The sequence below is a fragment of the Falco rusticolus genome, chromosome 7, assembly GCF_015220075.1.
Source record: "Falco rusticolus isolate bFalRus1 chromosome 7, bFalRus1.pri, whole genome shotgun sequence".
Taxonomy (NCBI): domain Eukaryota; kingdom Metazoa; phylum Chordata; class Aves; order Falconiformes; family Falconidae; genus Falco; species Falco rusticolus.
Window position 1 is genome coordinate 60,002,359 of NC_051193.1, and position 22,800 is coordinate 60,025,158.

General features: G+C 41.5%; 1 protein-coding gene across 5 annotated transcripts in view; it reads left to right on the forward strand.

Moving 5' to 3' along the window:
* Window positions 1-22,800, forward strand: part of NUBPL (nucleotide binding protein like) — a 159,266-nt gene that overhangs the window by 80,716 nt on the left and 55,750 nt on the right. For 2 of the 5 annotated variants that reach the window (XM_037394036.1, XM_037394039.1), the window contains one exon: window positions 4,630-5,570. The exons of 2 other annotated variants lie outside the window; for them this stretch is intronic. In XM_037394036.1, the coding sequence (XP_037249933.1) occupies window positions 4,630-4,692 (63 nt within the window). In that variant the 3' untranslated portion in view covers window positions 4,693-5,570. Of the gene's footprint in view, window positions 1-4,629; window positions 5,571-12,272; window positions 13,407-22,800 lie in introns of those variants that run through there. One more of the 5 variants, XM_037394037.1, reaches the window with a different exon arrangement.

Here is a 22,800-nt window from a genome sequence, read left to right on the forward strand (position 1 = left end):
GAGGCTCCCTCAGAGGATGGCTTGGCTGTTGCAACTGCTGATATATAGGATTAAGAGGAAATTTCCCATGAGCACAGAGGATTTTTTTGGAGGTATTAGATTCCGAAAGCATCCAATTTACTTACCCATCTCCTCCACTTCATGTTGTAATTTATGGACTGACTTTTATCGTCTCATTATGTCCCCTTTCTGGGCTGAGACTTCACTGCAGCTTGGCAGGAGTTGCCAGTACGTGCAAAGAAGATTCTTACGGTAGAGCTGGCCAGAGGAGGACAGAGTGGGAAAGGCTCCTGGGCCTGCAGCAACCAAAAATTTCTCTGTGTGACATGAAGCTTTTAAATGAGCTTCTAATTTAGATAAAGCTATGTTTGTCATCATGCTTCTAGTGCCTTCTGAGTTGACCACAGTAAAATAGAGACACCAAAGGGCAGCTTCAGTCATGCACTGAAGGCTGGAATCATGTCAAACAAGGAATTTCCATGGAAGCTAAAGCTATTTTAAAATGTCTGATTGAACTGGAAAATGGACTGTGGTTGAGCAAAGAAGAGTGTTAATAAGAGCAAAAGCTATCACCTGTCATCATTTTCATGCAGATGGTAGCAGAGTCTAGTATTTGTCCTTGTTGTAGTCACTATTTGATTAGTTGCTCATGGTTGATAGTTTCCTTTAGCAATGAATAAAGTATAAACCCCTAAGTTCAGTTAAGCAGATTTAAATACCTTATCCTTCTTTATAGGTATGGTAGCATCCACAGCATTCAATATTCCAGACAGTCAGGACTTGCATAGATTCTCCCTTGGATTGCTGGGCTGGATAAAATATCTTAATAGTTTTGGAGTCTTTTAATCACAAATACAAGTTAGAAACCATGTCAGTACCGGGATTTGCACTCTATGGTGTACTTGGCCTGCAAGTAAGTGATGGGATCGGTATGCTTTTTCTGAGTTGCCGATGATGTGTGTGTGCAGTGGTTGGGGTGAAGGCAAATGTGGTATCAGCTACTACTATTTTGACTTTCCTGATGGGTAAATTGTATTCTGTATTTTTGTGGCCATTACCCTGGACACCATAAGCCACTATAGCGAGCTGTTTGCAGGCCGAGATCTGTACTTCAGTGAAAGGCAAACTAGCAGGTTGCGCCAGTCCATGAGAGCAGGGCAGGCAGCTGTGAGCTGCACGGTCAGTTGGCAGTAATCTTAGCAGTGATGCATACGTCCCTCATGGGTGAGATTTTTAGGGGCAAAGAAATGCCGTAACTGAAAGGCTCACGTTTCTCTAGGATTACCATAGGGCTTAATTAGGTGAACTAATAAAAATGCTTGTGGTTTAAAACTACCCCATGTCTATTATCCCAAAGAGTAATGAATCGGGATGTTCTGATTGTTTAGACTAAGTAGGACGTTGCAGTCCTTTTGCTGATGAACTTCATTACAAGTTCTCCATTTCCTACTCCATGATCTATGCTGTCATTAGTCACCTCATCTACAGTGCCCTTTCAGTCCTGAGGAGGTTTGCGATTTAAAGAATGCTGCGCTCTTCTGGCAGTGTTTGTATCGTTGTTTGAGAGGTGAACAGTCTCTCATGTGGCTGTTATCCAGCTCTTCTGACTCTGAACATCATCACCTTACACTTCTGCTTCTGCCCTCCCCAGTGCTGCTCTCTGACCCCATCTAGGCAGCGTTTGTATTGAACAAGTCTGTTGTGTTTTTTAGGGCATTCTGTCTTGCTGTGCGCTTCTCCTTCATCCTCTCAAAGCAGGGAGACTGTTTGGCTTCCAGCTAACTGATGTATTACTGTTAAATAGGAAGCTGTCCATCTGCAAAAAAATGCTTTCAGAAAGACAGCCTATAAACCATTCCTTTACAGCTTCCAAACCATAAAGGGAAAAACTGATCTGTAAAGTTCACTTTTATCCTATTAAAATGAAAACTGTTCTGAGTGATGAGTAAGAAGTCATCCTTTACATTTTCTCCTCTGTCTTTCCACCCAAAAAAGAAATAAATAAAACCCTCTCCATTTTCAGTTGCAACTCATCTTTTGATGAGCAGTGATGGAGTAAACCAGTGAACTGAGCTGTGCTGTCTGAAGATGCCACACTGAAAAGATCATAAGTAGAAGAAGGCATTCAGTACGTGTGGGATTGTGTTTACGTAATGAAAGGCGTGTTGACAGTCCCTGAGATTCCGTTTAGACCTGTCACATATGTTGATTGATAGACAGGTCCTCGCTCACAGCTGAACGATTTGTTCAAAAATAGGAAACTAAGGCATGAAAGAGTTGATTTTGTCAAGGACCAGTTACTGGTAGAGTTCTGTAAGGACATGCAGGAGATACTGGTCTGTTCAGCATATAAAGTAGTGGTCTGGGAAAACACAAAACCCCAGGGTGCTTAGCAAGCATGACCAGTTGGTGATAACGCTAGGGCTAGGTGATACCAGTGTGCTGGCTACAAAGAGTTGAACCAGGAACCTCCTGTTAAAGTGACAGATCAGCTACCTGGCAAATGAGAGTCAGTGTGCATTGTGGAATTGTCGCCCAGATACTCATTAGCAGTGTTTCGATGGGGAAAAAACCTAGTGTATTGGGATCTTGACATAGGGTGACACTTACACAAGTCATCCAGTCTCCCAAGCAGGATATCTGGTTGCTATCTGGATGGTTATGGAAGTCAGTGTTCCAGGGACTCTTGCCACTGGTGTCTTTGGCTGGATGAAATAAGTTTTCCTGAACTGCTGTTTAGCTCAGTTTTAACAGTGGAGGTAGTCCATGGTCCAGTATGACTACTGCAGCGTATGGATGATCCATCGCTGCTGATACCTTGATTTATGTGCAGAACATCTCCTATCTTAACTATGTAAAAAACCACTGTCCTACGTTAACTTTTTGCACCTGCAGGAACAATTTCTATGGTGTATTTATAATTCTGTGTACAATTTGCTCAACTCCGGAGCAGGAACAGCCTGCCTGGGCAGTATCTACAAGGGGTTAGACTTTCCATGTAGTTTGTTAATTGATTCATTGAAACACATTCTAGCTTGGTGTCTGTGTTTGTTAAAAACTCAGAAAATTACATGACTTTAGTTTTAAGGTCTTGTGAGCACTGAGACTGTGAGTTGCTGGGGCTAGGAGTGCCAGAGAACAGAACCGTACAGGCAGGAGCAAACCCTAGAAGAGAAGAGGCATGTTAGGGGTGCCTGGCCCTGCAAAAGGCTGCCACCTGGTTCAGACCAGTGACAGTTGGTGCTAGTGTCCCAGGTGAGAGACAGACTGTCTCTTCCTGCCCCTCAAGCTCTGGCCTCAGGCACTTGTCTGCTATTTTAAAGGCACATCGGGGATACAAGGTCCAGCTCAAGGTTAGAGGCTTCTAAGTGCTGCAGGAGGCAGGAGAGATCAGTGCGGTAGGGAATATCGTGGTGATTTCTTGTAGTAAAACAGGGAAGGTTGTCAGTGTGGGGCCCACGTGCAGCTTGCTGGGGAAGATGAAGAAGTAGCTTGCTTACAATCTTAACGGAGTAGAAGCAAGCTGAATAGCAGGAGAGTTTTCTGTTGTACTAGACAAATCCAACATGAGACACCAGCTCGAAACTGAAGAATGACAAGTTCAGATGACGGAGAAGGTGTACATTTTTAACAGTGGAAGAAATCAACGTCTGGAACGACGTACAAGATATATATGTATACAGACAGAAAGGCACTCTTTTAGTTGAAAATCTTTATATCGAGATTGGAGAACTTCCGAAAAGGCATGTTCCACTTTGGCTACAAGTTTTTGAGTCAAGTACAGTAATTACTTCATGTTATGGTTTGTTCTGTGTTGGACTTCAGGCAGTGATTTTTATACATGTCACTTGACATTAAATTTATGAATAGTTGATGTTAGGCTGATCACGATCCTAGCTGTGTGATGTTTTTAGAGATGTTAAAAGTAGTATGCTTATTTGGGTCACTCCTGATAGTCTTACAGTTCTGTGCTCTTTTGCCCTCCAGCCTATCTGACCAGATGCTGCAGGTTGGTGTGAGGGAGATTTTGCTGTATGGGTTCTAGTGCTGTGGATTTACTTCTTTCCAATACCCACTTCAGTGTTTTGGAAAGATGTCTTTTTTTCAAAATACTTCAATTTCTGATGTGTGTATAGGAAATTCTGTAGTGTAGTCTAGTGCATCATGGATTAATTATCTCCAAAAAATGCTTTTTTTAATGTCGGGTATTTTTTCTGATTCTTAATGTCAGTCCTGTGCATGGTGCATCTCAGTCTTCAGGGTGAGAGAAGTTTATAATTAATAGTACCTGTGGGACTAAAGTGTCTCCTTCCTTCTCAACACTTATCCTCCAGAAGAATATTGATTCTGTTTTGCTGTTAAAGATGAATTGTTCAGACAAGTTCCGTTCTCAGAATAATACCGAAGTTAAATTTTACACCACCCTCACCCCCAATTCTTAAATAATGCTTGTACTTTATGTGTTAATGCATCATTTTTCCTGAACACAAAACTGTCTAAATGAACCCATTTATTGGAATGTTTTAATATTTCTTTTAAGGTGTGTGAAAGAACAGATACCTAATGAGATGTAAAATATTCCTTTTTATAGAAAATGAAGGTGCTAAATATATGTTTCTGTTTTCACAGGCTAAAGCCTATCTAAAGATAGCTATGGAAATAGTAAGACGACTGCCAGTACCTCCTGCTTGAAGTGTTTATCTCTGAAACTTACGAAAAAAGTGATCTTTTGGTGCAACCAATGCAGAAGAGTCCCGCTACCTAATTTTGTTGATGCCATATTTTAGTTCTAAGAACTTCTTTAGGAGTTAATTTGTTAGAGGTTAAATTAAGATTGTTGTAGTCACTGTTTTTCAAATCATTGTTTGGCCATGTCCAAATGGATTGAAGTATGCAAAAGGTGATAGACAATATTTAACTGCTGGGTTGTAATGTCATCAAGCAAGAAGGGGTGAAGTGTGTTTTTTCACATGTGCCCTGTTTTAAGGTCAGGAATGAAAACCAGCCACTCCAGACAAGCAGAATGATGAGAGGGATGCCAAGGTATAAGTCTTGCTTTAAAAAAATGACATTTACAGTACTCTGATTTGTGTCACTTTTCATTCAGCTTTTCACTTGGTTAACTAGCAAGCTGACCTTAAGTTCTGCAACATTTTAAGAATCAAATTCAGTTACGTAACTGCAATACTTTTGTGTGTTCATCTTAGAAGAAAATTTTAAAAATTCCACATATACTCTGAAGATTTCTTGTGATGGATCATGAGCAGATTCATTCATTATTTATTGGATAATGTTCGATCACGAAGCAATTCACGGTTTAGTGGAGAATGGATTACATGACTGTGAGGCTGATTCCTTGACTGCTTTGCATTATAATGGACCCAGACAGAAGACTAGGTAACCAAGGTCTTCACTGAAAACCAGATGTTGTGCCTGAGCTCAGTTTGCTGGGGGATGCAAATGATCAAGATAAATTAAATTTATGATTACGTACTCCTATTGCAATATAGCAACTTGGAATTTTAATATAAAGATATATTTTTGAAGTAAAGCAAAATTTGGTCTTCAAACTGTGTGACCTTCTGGTGTGTTTTTTTATGGCCTTATATTTTCGCAGTCTTTGTTTTTGTGTTGGTGTGTGGAAGTGGAAGAATATGCCTTCAGGGAATGAGTTTACCTTTACAATTAGGTGTTTGAGTTGACATTTAGGCTTTTTCATTTACACAAGTAAATCAAGTATGGGTATCTTAAACATATATCTTAACCATACCATACTGGTAATTTGCTCATACTAGGGAGTTCTGCTGTTGACCTCTGTGGGTCCAAGATCTTCCCTGTAGTCCAAATAATTATTCATAATTTTGAATGTAGTTGTTTTTTCTTATTGAAGTGATACAACATAAAAATTTGGTATACGTTTACATTAAGAATATTTAAGTATATGCATGCAGAATTTACACGGGAAAGCTAGACAGAAATTATGGGCTGAATTTCAAGCCTAGGTGATTTTGTAAACATGTAGATTATATAAACCAAAAAGTGTTGAATTTTTTGTTTTTCTTCAGGTCAGTCTTCGAACCTCCTTACCAGCACCCTCCCCCATGAGACAGCAGTGTTTGGCTTTTTCAGTAGCGTATTATCCCAAGCCTGTAGAATTGACACAAATATTCACTTCCTTTCAGTTGTCTAATATATTTTACAAAAACTAAAGCTGGCTTAGTGTTCTGCCCTTTCATATTTTATTGATAACCGTGTTTTGTAATTGAGTATTATTCTTACACATATTATTTATTCACTTCTGCTTTACCTATTGTAATTGTTGATATGTATGTCTGTAAGTAATCCTGTGGGTGTTTTGGCATAGTACAATCACAAATTTCAGTGGAAAACCCGGGATTTCTGGCTTTCTTTAGCAAAAGACTTGATACTTTTTGTACTATGGTTTGGGTGGGTTTTTTTTTTGTTCTGTTAAAAAGTTTAAGTCTCTGACACCCAGTTCGTGTTGAGACTGGGTGAATAATCAGTATACAGATACATGGTTGTTTGTTTTCCCTTTCTTTCTCATTATTTCTTGGGTTAGTTGAGGGATGAAATTGGCTTTCAAATGTCCTTGTATTTTTACTCCTTTTTACATTTTTCTCCTTTTAATTAAGTACTGTGGTTTTGCTCTGTTGAATTTTTCACCTGCAGAACTATTTTGAATGCCTTTATCAAGAAACTGGTTATAATGATGAAATATAGTTTCTAAGCCAACCTGAAAATTCATATTTAATTCATATTTTTGTGGAAGGATTGCACAGTGTAGTAGGTGAAACCTGATTTATTAATTTAAAGTTGTCAGGCATTTTTTTTTTTTAAATAAAAAATAAATGTACAGAGTAGGTAGGACATTTCTGCATTTAAAGGATAGCAATGGTAAACCAAACTTAAAATGAGAACGTACTCTCTTTACTTTCCTCATTCTCGTGACTGAAAAAGTATGTTTCCCAGCCCTTCTCCTGCAAAGGCAATGAAGGGCATTGACACAATGTTAATGCTGCTTAATGGTATAGAAACACATACTCCTATTTTTGTACTATGCAGTACACTGTTAAATACATATTAATGAATTCTAGTCAACATGCTAGATTTGAAATCATATTTCATAAAATCACTGATACACGTTATTGGATTGGGAGTCTTGGTGGTTGAAGCAGTCGGAGGTTGAGCAGGAGAGTGGCATTTAACCATCGTTTATAAATATAGATTACTGACTTGATACACAGTGGTGTTTGCTTTTTTCAACTCCCAATATTTTACTTTCATCTCTGTGATATTTCCTAGTGTACTAGTACGTGGGGGTTTTCCCCCTAAAAATGCTAATCCCAACAATAGGACCTGGCTTTCCTGAGCTGCACGGGTAGATGGTCTTTGCTCCGGAGCAATGGAGACTTCCTGCAAAATTATCGTCGTCGTGGGTTACCAGCACAGAATTGTTGGAGTGTGCAGCACTGTAAGCTGCAGTTAACACACTGTAAAATCCCACAGAGGAAGAGAAAGAAAGAGGAAAGCTGGGGAGGCACAGGTCCGAGCAGGCAGGAGTGGGAACAGAGGCGAATATCAGTCCCAGGTCCCCTCCTGCGTCGATTAAGAGCAAAATTCCCAAGATCGCCTTGCATCACTGTCAGTTATTTTCACTTTCACAACATGGCCCTTTGTGTAGTGACCACAGTTCTTGTCTTCGCAGATAATTGCTGTGCTTTCTGGGGTGAGGAGCGTATGGGCTCTGTCTTAACACAGTGCGTTTCCCGGCTTTTAGAAGTTTTGGGTTTGATGAAAGTGAACCTGAAAGAGGGTACAGAATTTGTGTCAGTGAACTCTTTTGCTGTAAAAAATTTAGAGCTATGTTTAGGCCATTGTGAACTGTTTAGCCTTCAAGACTGCTGTTTGTGCAATCGTTCACATGTTAAAATTTCTCACAACAACAAAAAACATTTTAATTGTTATTTGAAGTTATAGAAGTAGTTCGCAAATTGTTCATTTTCTTCTACTGATTCAGTTTGAGTTTAAACTGCAACCCATTTTTGCTCTGATTGGTGATCATGGTGATGAAATCACGTTAACGCAGACAAAAAATGGCAGCAGCAGGTCATCTTCAGTATATTAACAAATCTGAAGCAAGTTCAGAATTAGAGGTTTTTAGTTAGACTCGCTTAGATCCAATGCAGGAGGTAAATCCCCCATAATGTCTTTTCCTTGGTAACTATATGGTTTTCACCTGGACCTACTTGAACTCCCTGTTGGGTTTTTCCTGCTTGTGATGCAGTTCATGGTGGTTAGAGCAGGCTTTGACCTGAGGCAGGTGCTGTGTACTGGTTTGTTGGTAAACTTCGTTCAGGCTATTAGTGGGGCCCCTAATGAACCAAAGGCTGCAATCAAGTGGGGGGAAAAAGGCTGTAAAGAAGGGGTGAATCTTATGCCTGTGGGAATGTCTCCAGGTTCCCAGAGACCCTGCCATAACAATATTGGGGTTGCAGGTGCAAGAATGTATGTTGGAGAGTAACAGCAGGAGAGCGACAGGAAAGGAAAACTTGTCTGTTGCTTAGGTGAATGATTAAAGAGCTGCAAGAGGCTCAGGCACCAAAGATGCTATGCAACAATAAAAAGGGGATTTCAGTACTTAGTCCAGATGTGCAAAGCTTCTGTCAGAGCATCACCAAGGTCCGTACCCAAGTCACAGGCAATACTTGTTGTCCTAGGTATCACTGGTGGGGATAGGATCTCCATGATTCCTTCTCTACAGGGTTTGCAGTACTTGCTCAAGGTGCAAAAAGCTTGTTCTATGCCTGCCCTTGGCTGAGAAGATTCAAATCCATAGCTCCTAAATTTAGGAGAGGTCCTCAGCCACCTGGCTTAGTCTTTGCTAAGGACCATCAAGGAGTATTCATCACTACTTCTGATCAAGCTGTGTGGCTTGAGGAAGAAATAAGGAACATAGTCTTGATGATATCTAATTGATTTTTGGCTTGGGCTGGACTTTGATCCTTGCTTCCAGTCTTACTGATGAATTTTACCTAAGAAGTCTCTGAATAAAACGATCAATTCTTAGGCTGATGTCTGGCATTGTAGCTGCTTACTGTCTTGAGAAAAGGCTCTGTGGTTCTGCTTTTGGGTTTTGACGCCCACTTGTCATTTTAGTTTCTCCTGGCCACACCTGGGCCTATAGTGCTGTCATCAATTTTGCTTCACAGGAATGCTTCCTAGCAGAGATGGTTAGGGGGGAAGGCTCCTGCTTAAGGAGGACGCCTGACAATCAGATCAATCTGAATTGCTGATTTAATTTCAGAATTGACTTATAATGGCAGGAGTTATAATGATAATTATATTTTATTTTGGCAGCATATCAGCCAAGGCAGCAGTATATCAGCCACAAAAAACACAGCAAAAGAATAAAATCATTCCAAAGGTAGTTTTCAGCATGAATTTAAGATTTATCTTTTTTTTTGCACATTCTGTTTTACATTACAAATATATTAAGTCTAAAGAAAAGGTATATTCAAAAAGTCTAAAAAAAAGGTATATTCAAAAGTGTGTATTTTTTCATTATCTTTTGCATTATCTTTTTTTTTTTCCAGCAAGAGGACAGGCACTGCTGCTTGTCATTCCTTACGCACCTATTCCTCTCTGTTTCTCTGTTTGTATGACTCTGTATCTGAAACCCACTTTAATCAATGCAAATAAATGACTTCTCCTAGGGAGTACGTGAGTCTTCGAACAAGCTAGGGTGGGGAAGAACATCTGTTGTCCTTCAACATTGCTTTGAGGGCTTACAGATTTATTTGAAGTGTTTTCACTCATACCACTGGGATTTTCTAAAACTTGTGTTATTTCCTGCGGTCCAGATTTTTTCTCTTTTCTGTGAGAGAAAGGCAGGAGACTCCCCACATTTGCCTCCCCCATGTGAGCTTCCTGTTACTGAACAAGGTCTGTTTTAAGAATACAAACTTCTGGTTGCTTTTTCTGAAAAGTGTTAGCTTATTTAATAATGATTTTCTAATGGTACTTATGGGTACTTTTTACTTCCAGGGATTTCCCCTCCACCCCCCCGGATTAGAAAATACTATAATTTATTTTTAAAGCACAGTTTAGCTGCCTATTTGGGGGAAACAAACAGGGTGAGAAGCCATCTTATTAAGCCAAACCCCTGTTCTGTAGATTTAATTTTGGAGTGTTTGTCCAGTGTGTAAATGTTGCAAATATTTTTACATTTCATTAAGGGAAACTGTTAAAATGAACAAAAGTTCAGGAGCCTGAACACTTCCCTGCTCTACAGGGAGCATTTTGAGGGTGGCATGAGATCTGTCTGCAGGCTGGTCAGACAGGCCAGGGGGAGTTTTAGGGGGTTTTATCTGCTGAATCTACATGTCTCTTTTTTTTTTTTTTTAGAGGAGGAATCTCCATATAAACGGGTTTTTGTCTGTGATACCTTGAGGCCTCTAATTAATTACATTTCAGATGGAGTCAGGAGGGTTTGGGTTCACACTCCCTGCTTCCTCCTGCAGGATAATAGGACCCAATGGCTATGTTGGAGTTACTTTTTAGAACAAGCGTTAAAAGGCTGGGAAAATGTGCCTCGTAAGCATCTAGGCTTTGAAAACTTGGTCTAATAAACCCACATTTATTTGTGAGTGCCAGCACTGCTGGCATCTCTTTTGTAGTGCCTTAATATCCTAAGCTTTTAGAAAGCCTGTGAATTTGTTGCTTGTTTGCACTTTTTTATAAATGCGTGTTTTACAAATGCATTTCTTATTAACACACACTGCTACTTCACTTTTGGCTTAATTTCTCCACAATATAAATAAAACTCTTTTTGTAAAGCAATTTTCCTTGACTATTGGTAATGCATCTGGAAAGTTATTCCTCTAGAGAAAGAAATGACAGGGCTGTTTGATGCTGAATGCCTTCTTCCCTGTTGGGTTAACATAGGAATTTGTAGTCACTGTCTCAGTGAATGCTGTTGGTTTTGTTACCCTGATGGGAAATATATCCTCACTAATACAAAATGAAACTGTTGGTAAAACGCCTTTTAATTATTAAGAGCTTGTAGCTCATGAACATTGGAAACAGTACACACTAGAGTGATTTAAAATAGTCCCATTTTTACACTTTTTATGTATGCTTTTTAAGAAAGTAGTAATAAGAAAGACATTTGGGCAGTCTGTTCGCTGTTGGAATGGATTGCGTTCCGCTGGCTGGAAAGGTCTCCCAATTTCACAAAGAATATGGCTCAGACAAGCATTATTCACCATCAGTGCCTGTGTACAGAATCCTGTATGTGAATCCGCAGTAGCAAGTGACAGGAGGGAAGAGAGGTGACGTACCAGTATTTGCCTGGAATGACCTCATGCCGGGAAGCAATAGGAATTTGTTTGGCACAGCAAAAATACAAGCAGAATTATGTTTTTAGTGAAGGCAGACGGGTCAGGGAAAAGCAGGGGATGTCTTAATTGGTTTGTAAATGCGACTGGCATATGAAAGGAAGTAAAACATTTATACTGTCAGAAATAAAATTGTGAATGTGTCTGTCCCACTTCTGCCAGAAACGTACAGTCAGGCAATATGTGACCTGGGGTGCCTGGCACCCTGGGGACATGTTGATTCTGGTGCTTCAGCGAGGTGGCAGGACAGAATCATCAGATCTTGGCAGATCGTCAGGAGCCCTTGTTTATGACACAATTTCTGCATGTTAGGGAAGCTGTTGAAAAATACATTTACAAGTGAATAGTTGAAAGTAGGTGCCACAGAATGTTACTTGAGAAACAGGACAAATTGGTTCCTGGTCAGTCTGTTGCACATCAGATAGCGTGCCATCCCAGGGTGGTTCTTTATTGAAGTTACAGCATTTTAGCTGTCCTTACTGCAGGAGTGGAAGTTGAATACAGTAGCAAGATGCATACTCACTGCGAAGTACTTTTCCTGACACTTGGGTGATACAAACAACCAAGGAAGCATTTTGAATACTTTACTGAATTGCTGTACCAGAGCTTAACATGCAGTAACCTGGTTTCATCCTATTGCAATGATTTTTAAAAAATTTTTTTTCACCTATACAAAGTGTTTCATGTATCCTTTTCCAGCACTTTACTACTGTCAGTTGGTCAGACAAAGGTACAAAGATTTATATGTAGGGGCTCCTAGAGGGAGTTCCATGCTTTAAAGTGGGATTATATAATATTCTTCAAAATCAGATGGTGAATGATGGGGTTGTTCTTTATTTTCCATTTAATTTTCAGGAACTACAGTCACCATAAGATACCAATTGGACATAATTTTGGATAGTCACATTGGAACTCTATTAACCAGGTGCTAATCATATCTTGAGAATATGAACAAACAAGCAACATGAAGCTCTGAGTTTTTTGTACACGAATGTCTTTAGCCTTATCTTCATTGGTGTGGGAACAATAACAAGCTGTGGCAGATAAAAGGTGAAGGACATTCAAGAAGCGCATACGTTAATTGTCACCGTTAAATCATGAAAACCTGTCTGCTGAACCCAGATTCCTGATGCAGCATGTGCACGCGCTGATGCCGGAGGAGCCAGCAGAGTTCAGTGCCACGGGAGTTCTCACCTCCTAGGGGAACTCCAAACTCTTTCTGTCATTTGCTATTGAGAGAGGTCGCACCGATGCCAGCGTGGAACCTTTGGCCTGTATGTTCGCATGTCCCGAGTGCAGGAAGTGACTCACCAAAGTGTTTATTCATCACATTGTGATCTGCTCTCCCCGGGAAAACAGGGATCTGTTTACTCTGTAAGGTATCGGTGCTTCTTATCAGACTGTGCTATATCCCTGCTGGGGCTGGCACCAGTCACTGTTTGGTAGTAGCTGGTGTTCTGGTTGTAAAAGGGCAGTTGCTGTGTGTAATACTTAGGAACCATGCTCTTAAATTGCATCTGGCTGCACCTGGCAGTTGCTCGGGGCTGCGATCATTGCCTTGATTTACTGTCCATTTGGGTAATGCTGTGTTGTTTGTAGGCAATGTGTGGCCCTGTAATTCTAAAGCGTTATCATTCACAAGGTACAATCCTGCACTGAGAATGACCCTCTAGCAATGGTACCTCACCCTTGTAGCTCCACCACTTTGGGAAATGCTCTGTGTGGGCCCTGGAGATGGTGGCAGAGCCGTCTGCTCTCCTCTTGGCCATGAAGAACTTATGTGGGCCTGTTGGGACACAGAGGTCATTGAGGGTCAATGAGATGATGTGAGGAAATAGCCTTCCATGCTATGTTTGAACATGAAACTAGTAAGGAGGGAAACTTGGAGGAAAGCTGGAGCCTCTCTGCTGTTTGTGGTGGGTGACCCTGGCTGGACACCAGGTGCCCACCAAAGCCGCTCTGTTGCTCCCCTCCTCAGCTGGGCAGGGGGGAGAAAATATAATGAAATAACTTGTGGGTTGAGATAACGAGAGGGAGAACACAGGCAAAACAGACTCAAGCTGGGGAAATTAATTTAATTATTATTCAATCACAATCAGAGTAGAGTAACAAGAAATAAACCCAAATATTAAAACACCTTCCCCCCACCCCTCCCTTCTTCCTGAGCTCAACTTCTCTCCCAGTTTCTCTCCCTCCTCCCCTCCAGCAGTGCAGGGATGTGGGGAAGGGGAGCTGTGGTCAGTTCATCAGACACTGTCTCTGCTGCTCCTTCCCCCTCGGGGGGCTCCTCACACTCTGCCCTGCCCCAGCGTGGGGTCCCTCGCACAGCAGACAGTTCTCCATGAGCTTCTCCAGCATGGGTCCTTCCCACGGCTGCAGCTCCTCACACCCTGCCCCAGCGTGGGTCCCCCCGCGGGGCGCAGCCCCTCAGGCCCAGGCTGCTCCCCGGGGGTCCCCGCGGGGTCCCCAGCCCTGCCCGCAGCCCGGCCCCAGCCCGGGCTCCTCTCCCCTCTTCATTTTTTTTTGCATCGTCTTCGGTTGCCTGTTGATTTGCTAGCCACTGATGACTTTAGTAATACTACTACTGCATCGCTTTGTAAAATAGATAATTATTTTCGCCCTGTATATGTTACGAAAATACTTCATTGTGCTTTCATGCATTGCAGTGCCTGTCTCGATTATGATGGGGGCTTAACTGAAAAAACAGGAGAAGGAGTACAAGCGATTGGTTTCTGTTTAAGTAATTGTATGTTTTCAAAAAAACCTTTACTATTCTAATATGTGCTTGTCAAGCAATACCTAGAGAACATGTGAAGACGTTTTTAACTATGGCTTTTATTGTTCTTCAGGTTCTTTTGATAGTGTGTTATTCGTGATCTTAAAAAGAACTTTTTTTCAGACTGTAGCAGTGTTTAATACGTTCAACTGAGAAACAAAGCTCAGAAAACTGTTTTTGGTACTACGGTTTTATAGTTTCCGATGGGACATATGAAATGCATATTTTCTATAACCTCTGCTATCTATCTTAGTGCTACTAAGACGTAAAATAATAGAGCCTGGCATCCATGATAAAGAAGTGGTTGACATAAAATGCAAAGATAATGATTTGTGGGTTATGTTTTAGCGTAGAGAAGGTAAAAAGTTGCCTGCACCTCAAACCCAAGCTCTGAGGGCAGTGGTGTCTCTGCACGTATTATGACTTCTAATCCTTAGTTGCGAAAAAGAATGCATTTCGCTATTGTGATGTGTTATGGAGAACTGGATCGCTGTCTGTCTGTAGGAGGCTGGTTAACAGCTTGACAAGCCTGGCAGCAGTGAAGTTTCCTAGCAATGAGCACCTTACTCTTCAAGAGGATTGTTGCATTTTGATTAAGATAAATTTATTGGCATTACTGTACACAAACAATTTGATTCAACCCTTGAAACTGCTGAATGCTGACCTCCAGGGGTTTTGTCCCACAAGACATTAGAGACTGTCATTTTGGCAGGTGGTCCCAAAGTCATGGACTGACCTGCAACCTGAGGCGCGCAGCTGTGCTTACGCATGAGGGAGGCATGCATTGCAGAAGTTGCACTGATTCATCGTCTCTCCCAGGAAACCTCTGCCTGGCTGACTTCAAGCCTTGCTTCCCCTAAGGGAGTTTTGAGTATTCGTGCTCTTTTAACAAGCTACATTGGATGATACTTCTATGAAGCAGTGATTCCACAAGAGCAGAAATACTGTCAAAGCTAATTCATCCTGAAGCTTGTATTAACTGCTCATTACCAGTATTTGTCATTATGTTTTCTTCAGCTGTTGTTTTGGTGTAAGCGATGTCAAGTGATCTGACAACAGCAGAAAATCACACTGCTTTCAGAGGGCTTGATACAGTTTAAGTGTGTTCCTCGCAGTTAGCAGTCATCTGCAGACTAGCATCTCTTCCTGGGGGACACCTGTTCTGCAAACCGATCCAGGTTTCAGCCTAACGGTGCTATTTGCTGTGGTACCGACGCTGGTGCTTCGTTGCACAGTGCTGGTGACTTGCCCAGCTTCATGCCAGGCAGGTGTGGAGTAGTGCTGCTCTGCTCCGGGCCCCCCGCAGCACGCCACCTCCTTGCCCTCTGGTGCGGTGATTCTGAGCCCTGCTACAGGGACACTCGCATGGGCTGCAAAACATGGTGTAAGTGTTGGTGTTTGTAACGTACACCCTGGACCAACCCCCTTCTTTGCGTTACAGGGGCTCAAAACACTAACTCCCTCTGTAAAAGCTAAAATCCCCGCCCCTAATTCACTGTGAGGGCTATAAAACAGAGGTGTTTTTCCTAATGTTTCTTGATACAGGAAACCTTCCCAGAGAAGTGACCCCCTGGCAGACAGGGTAGGCTGTGGGAATGGGCTACCAGCGCTGTGGCTCGGTGACAAGCTGAGCAAGGCTCATCTTCTAGAGCCCATGATGAGGGCACAGCCCATCCCTGCTGCTTCCTAATGGATTTCACCCTTTAATTCTCTGTAGGTTGTAAATCAAAGCCAGGCATTACAGATCCCTTTTATACTCTGCCCAGCACTGTCTGCCTGTTCCTTGGGATTGGTGAGAGATGTGTGTCAGGTGTGACCTGCTCAGGTGCCACACACACCCAAGGAGAAGGCAGTGATGGTTTTCAACAATGGATGAAACTCTTCATGGGGAGGTGAGTACTGGGATTATGTGGAAATACAGAAATAAACATGAGCCTGTGTGTGTCTGCAAGCTGACTGCAGGTTTTGTTTAAAGAAAAATGTCCCGTAGAAGTGTGGTTTTCACTAGGAGGTGAAGAAGAGGGAGAGCAGAGTAGAGTTGTGGTTGTATGGGGAAGCTTTCACACGTGCCACTAGTGCAATCATTCTCTAGAAATTTGCCCTAGGTCCTCTCTTCCAAAGAGAAACTTCATGTTGTTTTCTCAAATGACTGTGAGAATCACCCTTCCTGCTGTAACTTCCCAAAACAAGGGCATGTTTCCTTTCACAACTTTAACCTTGCTGTTCCATTCAGGGATGAAATAACAGCCTGTACTAACCTAAGAGAAAGTAAGTGGCTTGGAGGCAGGTTTTCTACCCCTAAGGTTCATTCTGTGTTGCAAGCAGCGTACAAATGACTTTTTTTTGGGGGGGGGCTGTTGTGTCACAGAGAGTCACTCTTTTAATGTCGGAGTAAAATCACGGCGCTAAACTCTTCAGCAGCTCTGCATAAACAATTTTGTGGTAGGATGACTACCACTGCCTAGTTCTTGTGCTCCATTGACAAGGTTTTTACGAAGGCTGAAACAACACATAGCTGTTTATCTCATGATTACCCAATTATCTTTGATAGGTATAGGATTGAAAAATCAGATTGTATTTGTTAGAAATGCGCTGAACTAACTGACCACACAAGACATGTAAACCGCATTTGCAGAGAAGGTGCAAGAAATTTGAATGCTTATTTACATTAAAACCCCCTCTCTTTCAAAAGTCAGTGACTTTCTTTTCATTGACTTTTCTTTTGCCTTTCATTATTAAAAAAAAAAAAACAACAACAACAACCAACCAAACCCAAACCTCCCTGGTTCTTACCTTTTTCTGCTTTCTTTGAATCACTTGGTTTTTCAACAGAGAACACTGAGCGAGGTCTTAGGTGTAAGTTCTAAGTAGCATGGAGCTGGCAGCAACATTTGGGGGAAGACTTTCAGAGTGCACCAACCCATGCAGTGTAGTCATTTGAGGCAGATTCTGTTAGTTTAGTTCTTTACAAGAATATACACTTTTTTCTTGGCTTTATCTTCATGACAGATACCAAGAAACTTATATTTCTTGATAATTTCACACTTAATGCCCACCTATACAGTACGTTAAAAGAAGCTTTTTTCAAAACGTTTATTTATTCTTCTAAAATACATATACTTTTTTCTTTACATTTTCAAAACAGAATTGGTAATATTAAAGCTTTGATTTTCAAACTGGAATGAATTGCAACTTCCTTTGTAAAGATTTTTATTCCAAATTGAATATATGGTGTACCAGGCCCTTGTTAAAATTATTTCTGCAGATCCTACTATGTGCGTGAATTTGCAATGCTATGACAGAAATAAATAGGTGTGCAATTGCTTCAGATATTTTTCCAAGTATATAATGATAGGATATATACCACATATAATTGCTTCTAAAGCCAACTGATAGATTGTGACTATACTTTTCTAATGTTCTCTTCTAAAAGCTTGCGATTTGTATTTCAGGATATGCTGCAATTTAGGTTTAAAACATTATTTTGACCCAGCTTATACTAATACTGAGATTTCAAAAAAGAAAAGGGAGCAATCCTCCTCCCCCTTGTTAAAGCCCGGTTGGTGTGGCTAGGTGAAATACCACGACATGTAGCAAATAAGAGATCTGCCTTGCAGCCTCTGTTCTTTTTGTCCAGATTTGAGATGGCTTGATCAGATGCCCCTGGAGTCTTCTCCCGAGATGTACAAAACAAACAGATTTGTCACAAGTGTTAACAGCAGAGGCAAGGAAACTCCTGCCTTGGTAGATGTGTCATCTGAGGAATCCACTCTGTTACATTGCTAAAATGAAATGCCAGGAGACGGCACAGATCACAGCTTGGATTAGGTAGCTGTCACCAGGAGGAAGACAATTGGGCTTTAGCCCCATTTTGTAATGTTCAAAAAGTACACAAAAGGAATGGAATTATCTTAGTCTCTGATACAACTACCTTAAATAGAGTTTATACAAAGATACCATTTTCATTTGCATCCTGAATACTTGATTCCTGCATCCCTAGAAAGTGTATTTCTACAGAAAATACCCACGTACTCCGATTTGGCATACAAAAGAATCCCTGCTCCAGGGAACAGACAGGTCTGAACTAACCGAATGCCTGCGAAGAGATTTAAGCCTGTCTCTAGGAAGGGATGCAAACCGCGCTACCAAAACTATTTGGAAGCTTTTTCAGTCCCGATTCCTCTGTGCCTGTAATTTCAGCATACGTACAACAACGAGGCATTTGTGTAGCTGCCTTTTATATAAGGACACATTACTTGGTACGCTTACTAATGTATTGTGCCTAATAATACTCCACCTAAACCCTGTATGCTTTTGCATTTACTTTGCGTGTAGACCTGACTGTAAGCATCCGTGCTAAATGCCAGCACCTGGGCATTGCTGGTGTCACTGATTGTGCCCGCATGCGGTGGAAGTTCCTGCTGTCCCTCACGCTCCTCTTTGGTAACCCTGAGTTTGTTTTGAGGAACAAAATGTACTTCCAGAAGAGCTGTAAGATAAAAGATATGTTCTTCAGCTGTTACGCTAAAATAACCAAATGAAGGCCTAATCTCAACACTTGTGAAGAATTCAGTTTTCCTGTTCCTGTAGGCAGGGGCACCGTTCTTTTCTCCTCACCACCATTACGATGGTGACCTCCTGTTGGGTTGAATGCTCAGTTACTCCTTCTGAGATACCAGAGGTATTCAAGGAAGAAAAAAGTCTGTGATTTAATACTGCTTTCACAGAACAGTTAAAATACTTTTTCTGTTAAAATGGAATTATTTGCATTGATAGAGATGGCTCATGTAAGGATGGAAGTGTGTTTTTATAGAATAGGGGGCTGCCAAGCAATTATTTTGGAAGATGGTGAGTGGAAATCACTTGGAAAGAGGAAAGGTCATCTTGAGCGTGTATGAACAAATACTGCCATTTATTCTTGAAGAGCAATAGGTAACTTATCCATCACTTCTATTTCAAAGTTGCTTGGCATGGCCTCATTCTAGTATTTTCCCCATGCAAACAAACATCTAAAAATGCTTCTGTTTATGCTCATTAGCATAAACACCTTCAACACCACATTGAAAGTGACTTCTACATCTGGTTGCCTCGTAATCTATTAATAAGCACATGCTGTTCAATAAATTATTATTTTTTGTTAAAAGCATTAAGAATTTATGTTTGAGAGTTTTTGTTTTGGTTTGGGGTTTTTTTTGAGAAGTGAGAAAATAGTTTGGAGTTTGTTTTTTTTCCTCTTTGTATCTGCTGTAGATACCTGTGTTTTCTATCTAGATACCAGGTAGTGCACAGAAGGGGAAACTTTGCAAAGGTCAAGGAAAACATGTTTTCAATACAATGAGAAGGTGAAATGCTGAACAGGGAACCCAGCCCTGGAAGATCACCATTGCCTGTGAATAATTTAAAGAAGCAAAACCAGTACCCAGTTTTGAGTTATGATTTTGCACTAGAATGATGGCCTTAGCCTGAAACAGTCCAGTCATCCAGATTATTCTGATGGTTGTTAGGATTTTTTTGTTTTCTTTTTCCCTACCAACTTGTACTTGGAGCTTATGTTTTACCACTTGCCTTGGTGTTTCAAGGTTGCTTCCTTGTGGCTTGGAGCTTTGATGAGGTAGTGATAACCTCTCTGTTTCCAGTATGCTTTTATTCGTGATATACTTCCTTATATGCATGGCATACCTACTAAAGAAGTTATAATTATCAAGCTGACACAGTCTGTATGAGGCCTGTCAGGGCATCTGAACATTTGCTGAGTATTGATTTTTCTGCACAATGTGAATTAATGGGAAATTTCAAATCCTAGAGTCTCTTCTCTGACCTACTGCTTCAAACAGCATTGCAGAGGGAGCGTTAGCGAAACAGAGATCTGAGTGATTGATGAAGGAGCTGACCATGTGAGTGCTTGGTGTATTTGCACAAGTTGGGGCGATGAAAGCTAAGCAAGAAATGAGAAATGAGAGGGAAGTGCAAAACACTGTTTTATCCAACTTGAAATCAGATGACTTCAGACACCAAAAGGTTCCTCTCCTGTGACAGTTTTCAAACAGCCCTCACAGACTTCAGGTGGCACCAGCTGATGCTATAAAGGGAGAATTCAGTCGTCTGAATGGTCTGGCTTTTTTTCCAGGGTAGAAGGAGGTCAGAGTGGCTAAAATAAAGTTAGTATAAGGTCTTTAAAAAAGTTAATGTTTTAAAACGTGTGTTTTCTATTTCTTGATATGACCTCCAGTTCTAGGGAAACAAAATTTAAGGTGAGAACAGCAAATCAAGAGCTAATATTGACTCGGAGTGATCCCAAGTTCAGTACTGCCAAAACTGAATTTGCAAACCATCAGGCTGCATAAAACCCATGATCTGCTTAGGAAGAACAAAAACCCCCCAGCCAGCTAACCATCCAACCAACCGACAACAAAAAAATATTTTATTTGCTTATGGTCTTGGAGATTCTATTTGAGACTGTATTCGCGGATTTCTGCAGCTGTGGAGACTAGAACCTTACTAATTTGTGTTAATGGAAGTCAACATAATAAATTCCCAGAGCTGCAGTGTAAGGGGAAAAAAATTGGGAGTATTTTATGAAACTGTGGAAGTTGGCAATATTGCAGGTTGGGGAGGTAACAGAGCAAAACCCCGTTACTGTTAAATTATTGCTTAGATACTGACAGGATTAGCTTTCTGTAGCCCTATTTTAATGCAGCTGCTGTGGCCATTGGGTGGATGAAGTTGTAAATAGGGCTAATCAATGACAGAGGAAATCCTGTGGCAGCAAACAGGCAGCGGCTGCGATGTGGCAAACTATAAATATTAAATGAATGAAGATCGCAGGCAGAATGACTCATCAAAGGAGCTCACCTGTCTCCTAAATTAGATGGACTAGAGTGAAAAAATGAGGGACTTTGATGGATGCAGACATCCTCCTCCCCTCTGAAATCAGGCAAACACAGAAAATTGCCCTCCTGGAATACCACACTTGATGCAAGCTGTGTATTTACTTTCGCAGGAGGCCCGAACGTGCCCTGGCAGGCGTGGGTGCTGCAGGAGTGCCAGGCAGCGGCAGGGTGCTGGGTGGGTGGTGGTTCTCAGCGCTGCGCCTGAGTTCCTGCTGACACGTGAACGAAATGGCTGGTGAGGACTCCAGTAACCTGATTGCCCTCACTTCTGCTCTTTTGTACCGAGTGGATCACTACATACAACACTGAGACTGAAATAAGCTGTACACCAGGTCAGCTGGTTGGGAACTTTCTGGAAAATACTGTTTCATCAGTAAGTGGTAACTGAATGAAACCAAGGCTTCACATGTTAATTTCCATTTCCCTTCCCTCTCCCTAGTTTCTGGCCTCCCCTCCTTCCTACCTTCTTATCCCTTCTGTTCCTCCAGTTGGCAGCGCCGCGTTCTTCCCGTGCCTGTAGCATCTCTTAGTCCAAGTTCTGCTTCTTGTTAGCCTGGCGTCAGGTGTTCAAAGATCCAGGTAGTGAAACCTACCCTGAGACTCAGGAGTTACTTTACACGGCTCACACACGGCTTCGACGGCTACCTTTTTTCTTTTTTGCCCATGTAATTAATTTTTTTAAAAATTGAAAATATTTACGAACAGACTCCCTGCCTTTGTTTCCCCAGTCGTCTGCCCTGCTGCTGCTGGGCTTGTAAATTTTTTAAATTTAAAACAAATAAATTTGATTATATATTAATACATTTTTCTGAGCTTTTTACCTTCTCTTAGAATCTTTCATCATGACAGTGCTCCTAACGTCCTCAGATTCAGGCATTGCCTCAAGTGTGCAGAGCAACCTGAGAGGCGATGGGGTGACTGATCCATATGAATTTCATTTTTTGACTTTTTGTTCAGGGTTTTTCTTCATACGTAATGCTCTCCTACTTGTACTTCCTTTCGCTTTCTTCTTCCTTGGTCTGATGAAAGAGTGCCAGCACAAAGAGCTCCTCAGTAACAACAGCCTTTGTGTGTGGTGAAGGGCAAAGAGGTGAGATACTCCCATCCAGGACAGAGGGAGAGATGAAAAGAAGGACACGCCAGGAAGCATATTCACAGCATGAGCCTTAATAACTGATGTCTACTAAACACGTAAAGGTTGATGTTTCCGGCCAAGTAAAACGTCTTGATCACAGTTGCCAAATGAGTCAGTGTGTTTTCTATATAAAGTTAGAGGTATGACCCAAAATTGCTGCTTGTGGAAAAGGACAGCTCTTAAGAGCTCACCATTGGGTTCCTGTATTGTTCATACGTATGTCAGGTGTCCCTTCCACCCCGAGAGCCCAGGGTGGCTGACTCTTCACACAGACCAGGAGAGCACCAGTTTTTCAAATGTCCGGCTGGCTTCCATTTCCGTTAGGCTCTGGTGCATCTGTTTTTCACCATACCTGTTGCATACCACCAACCCCTGGGTATCCCACAGTGACAGCATCCCCAGGGTTTCTGGAGATTTTGTAACTAATAAATGGTGTGGTAATGGATATTGGTAATCCCGATCAGCTCAGTGGGTTAAAAGTTGTTTTGGGAGCTCAGAGAACCGCTTGCTCCGTGCCTGTGAGGAGCGGTGCTGCTCCCCTCAGCTCCCTCACCGGTTGCACCTGGGCTAACGGGCCTGCCG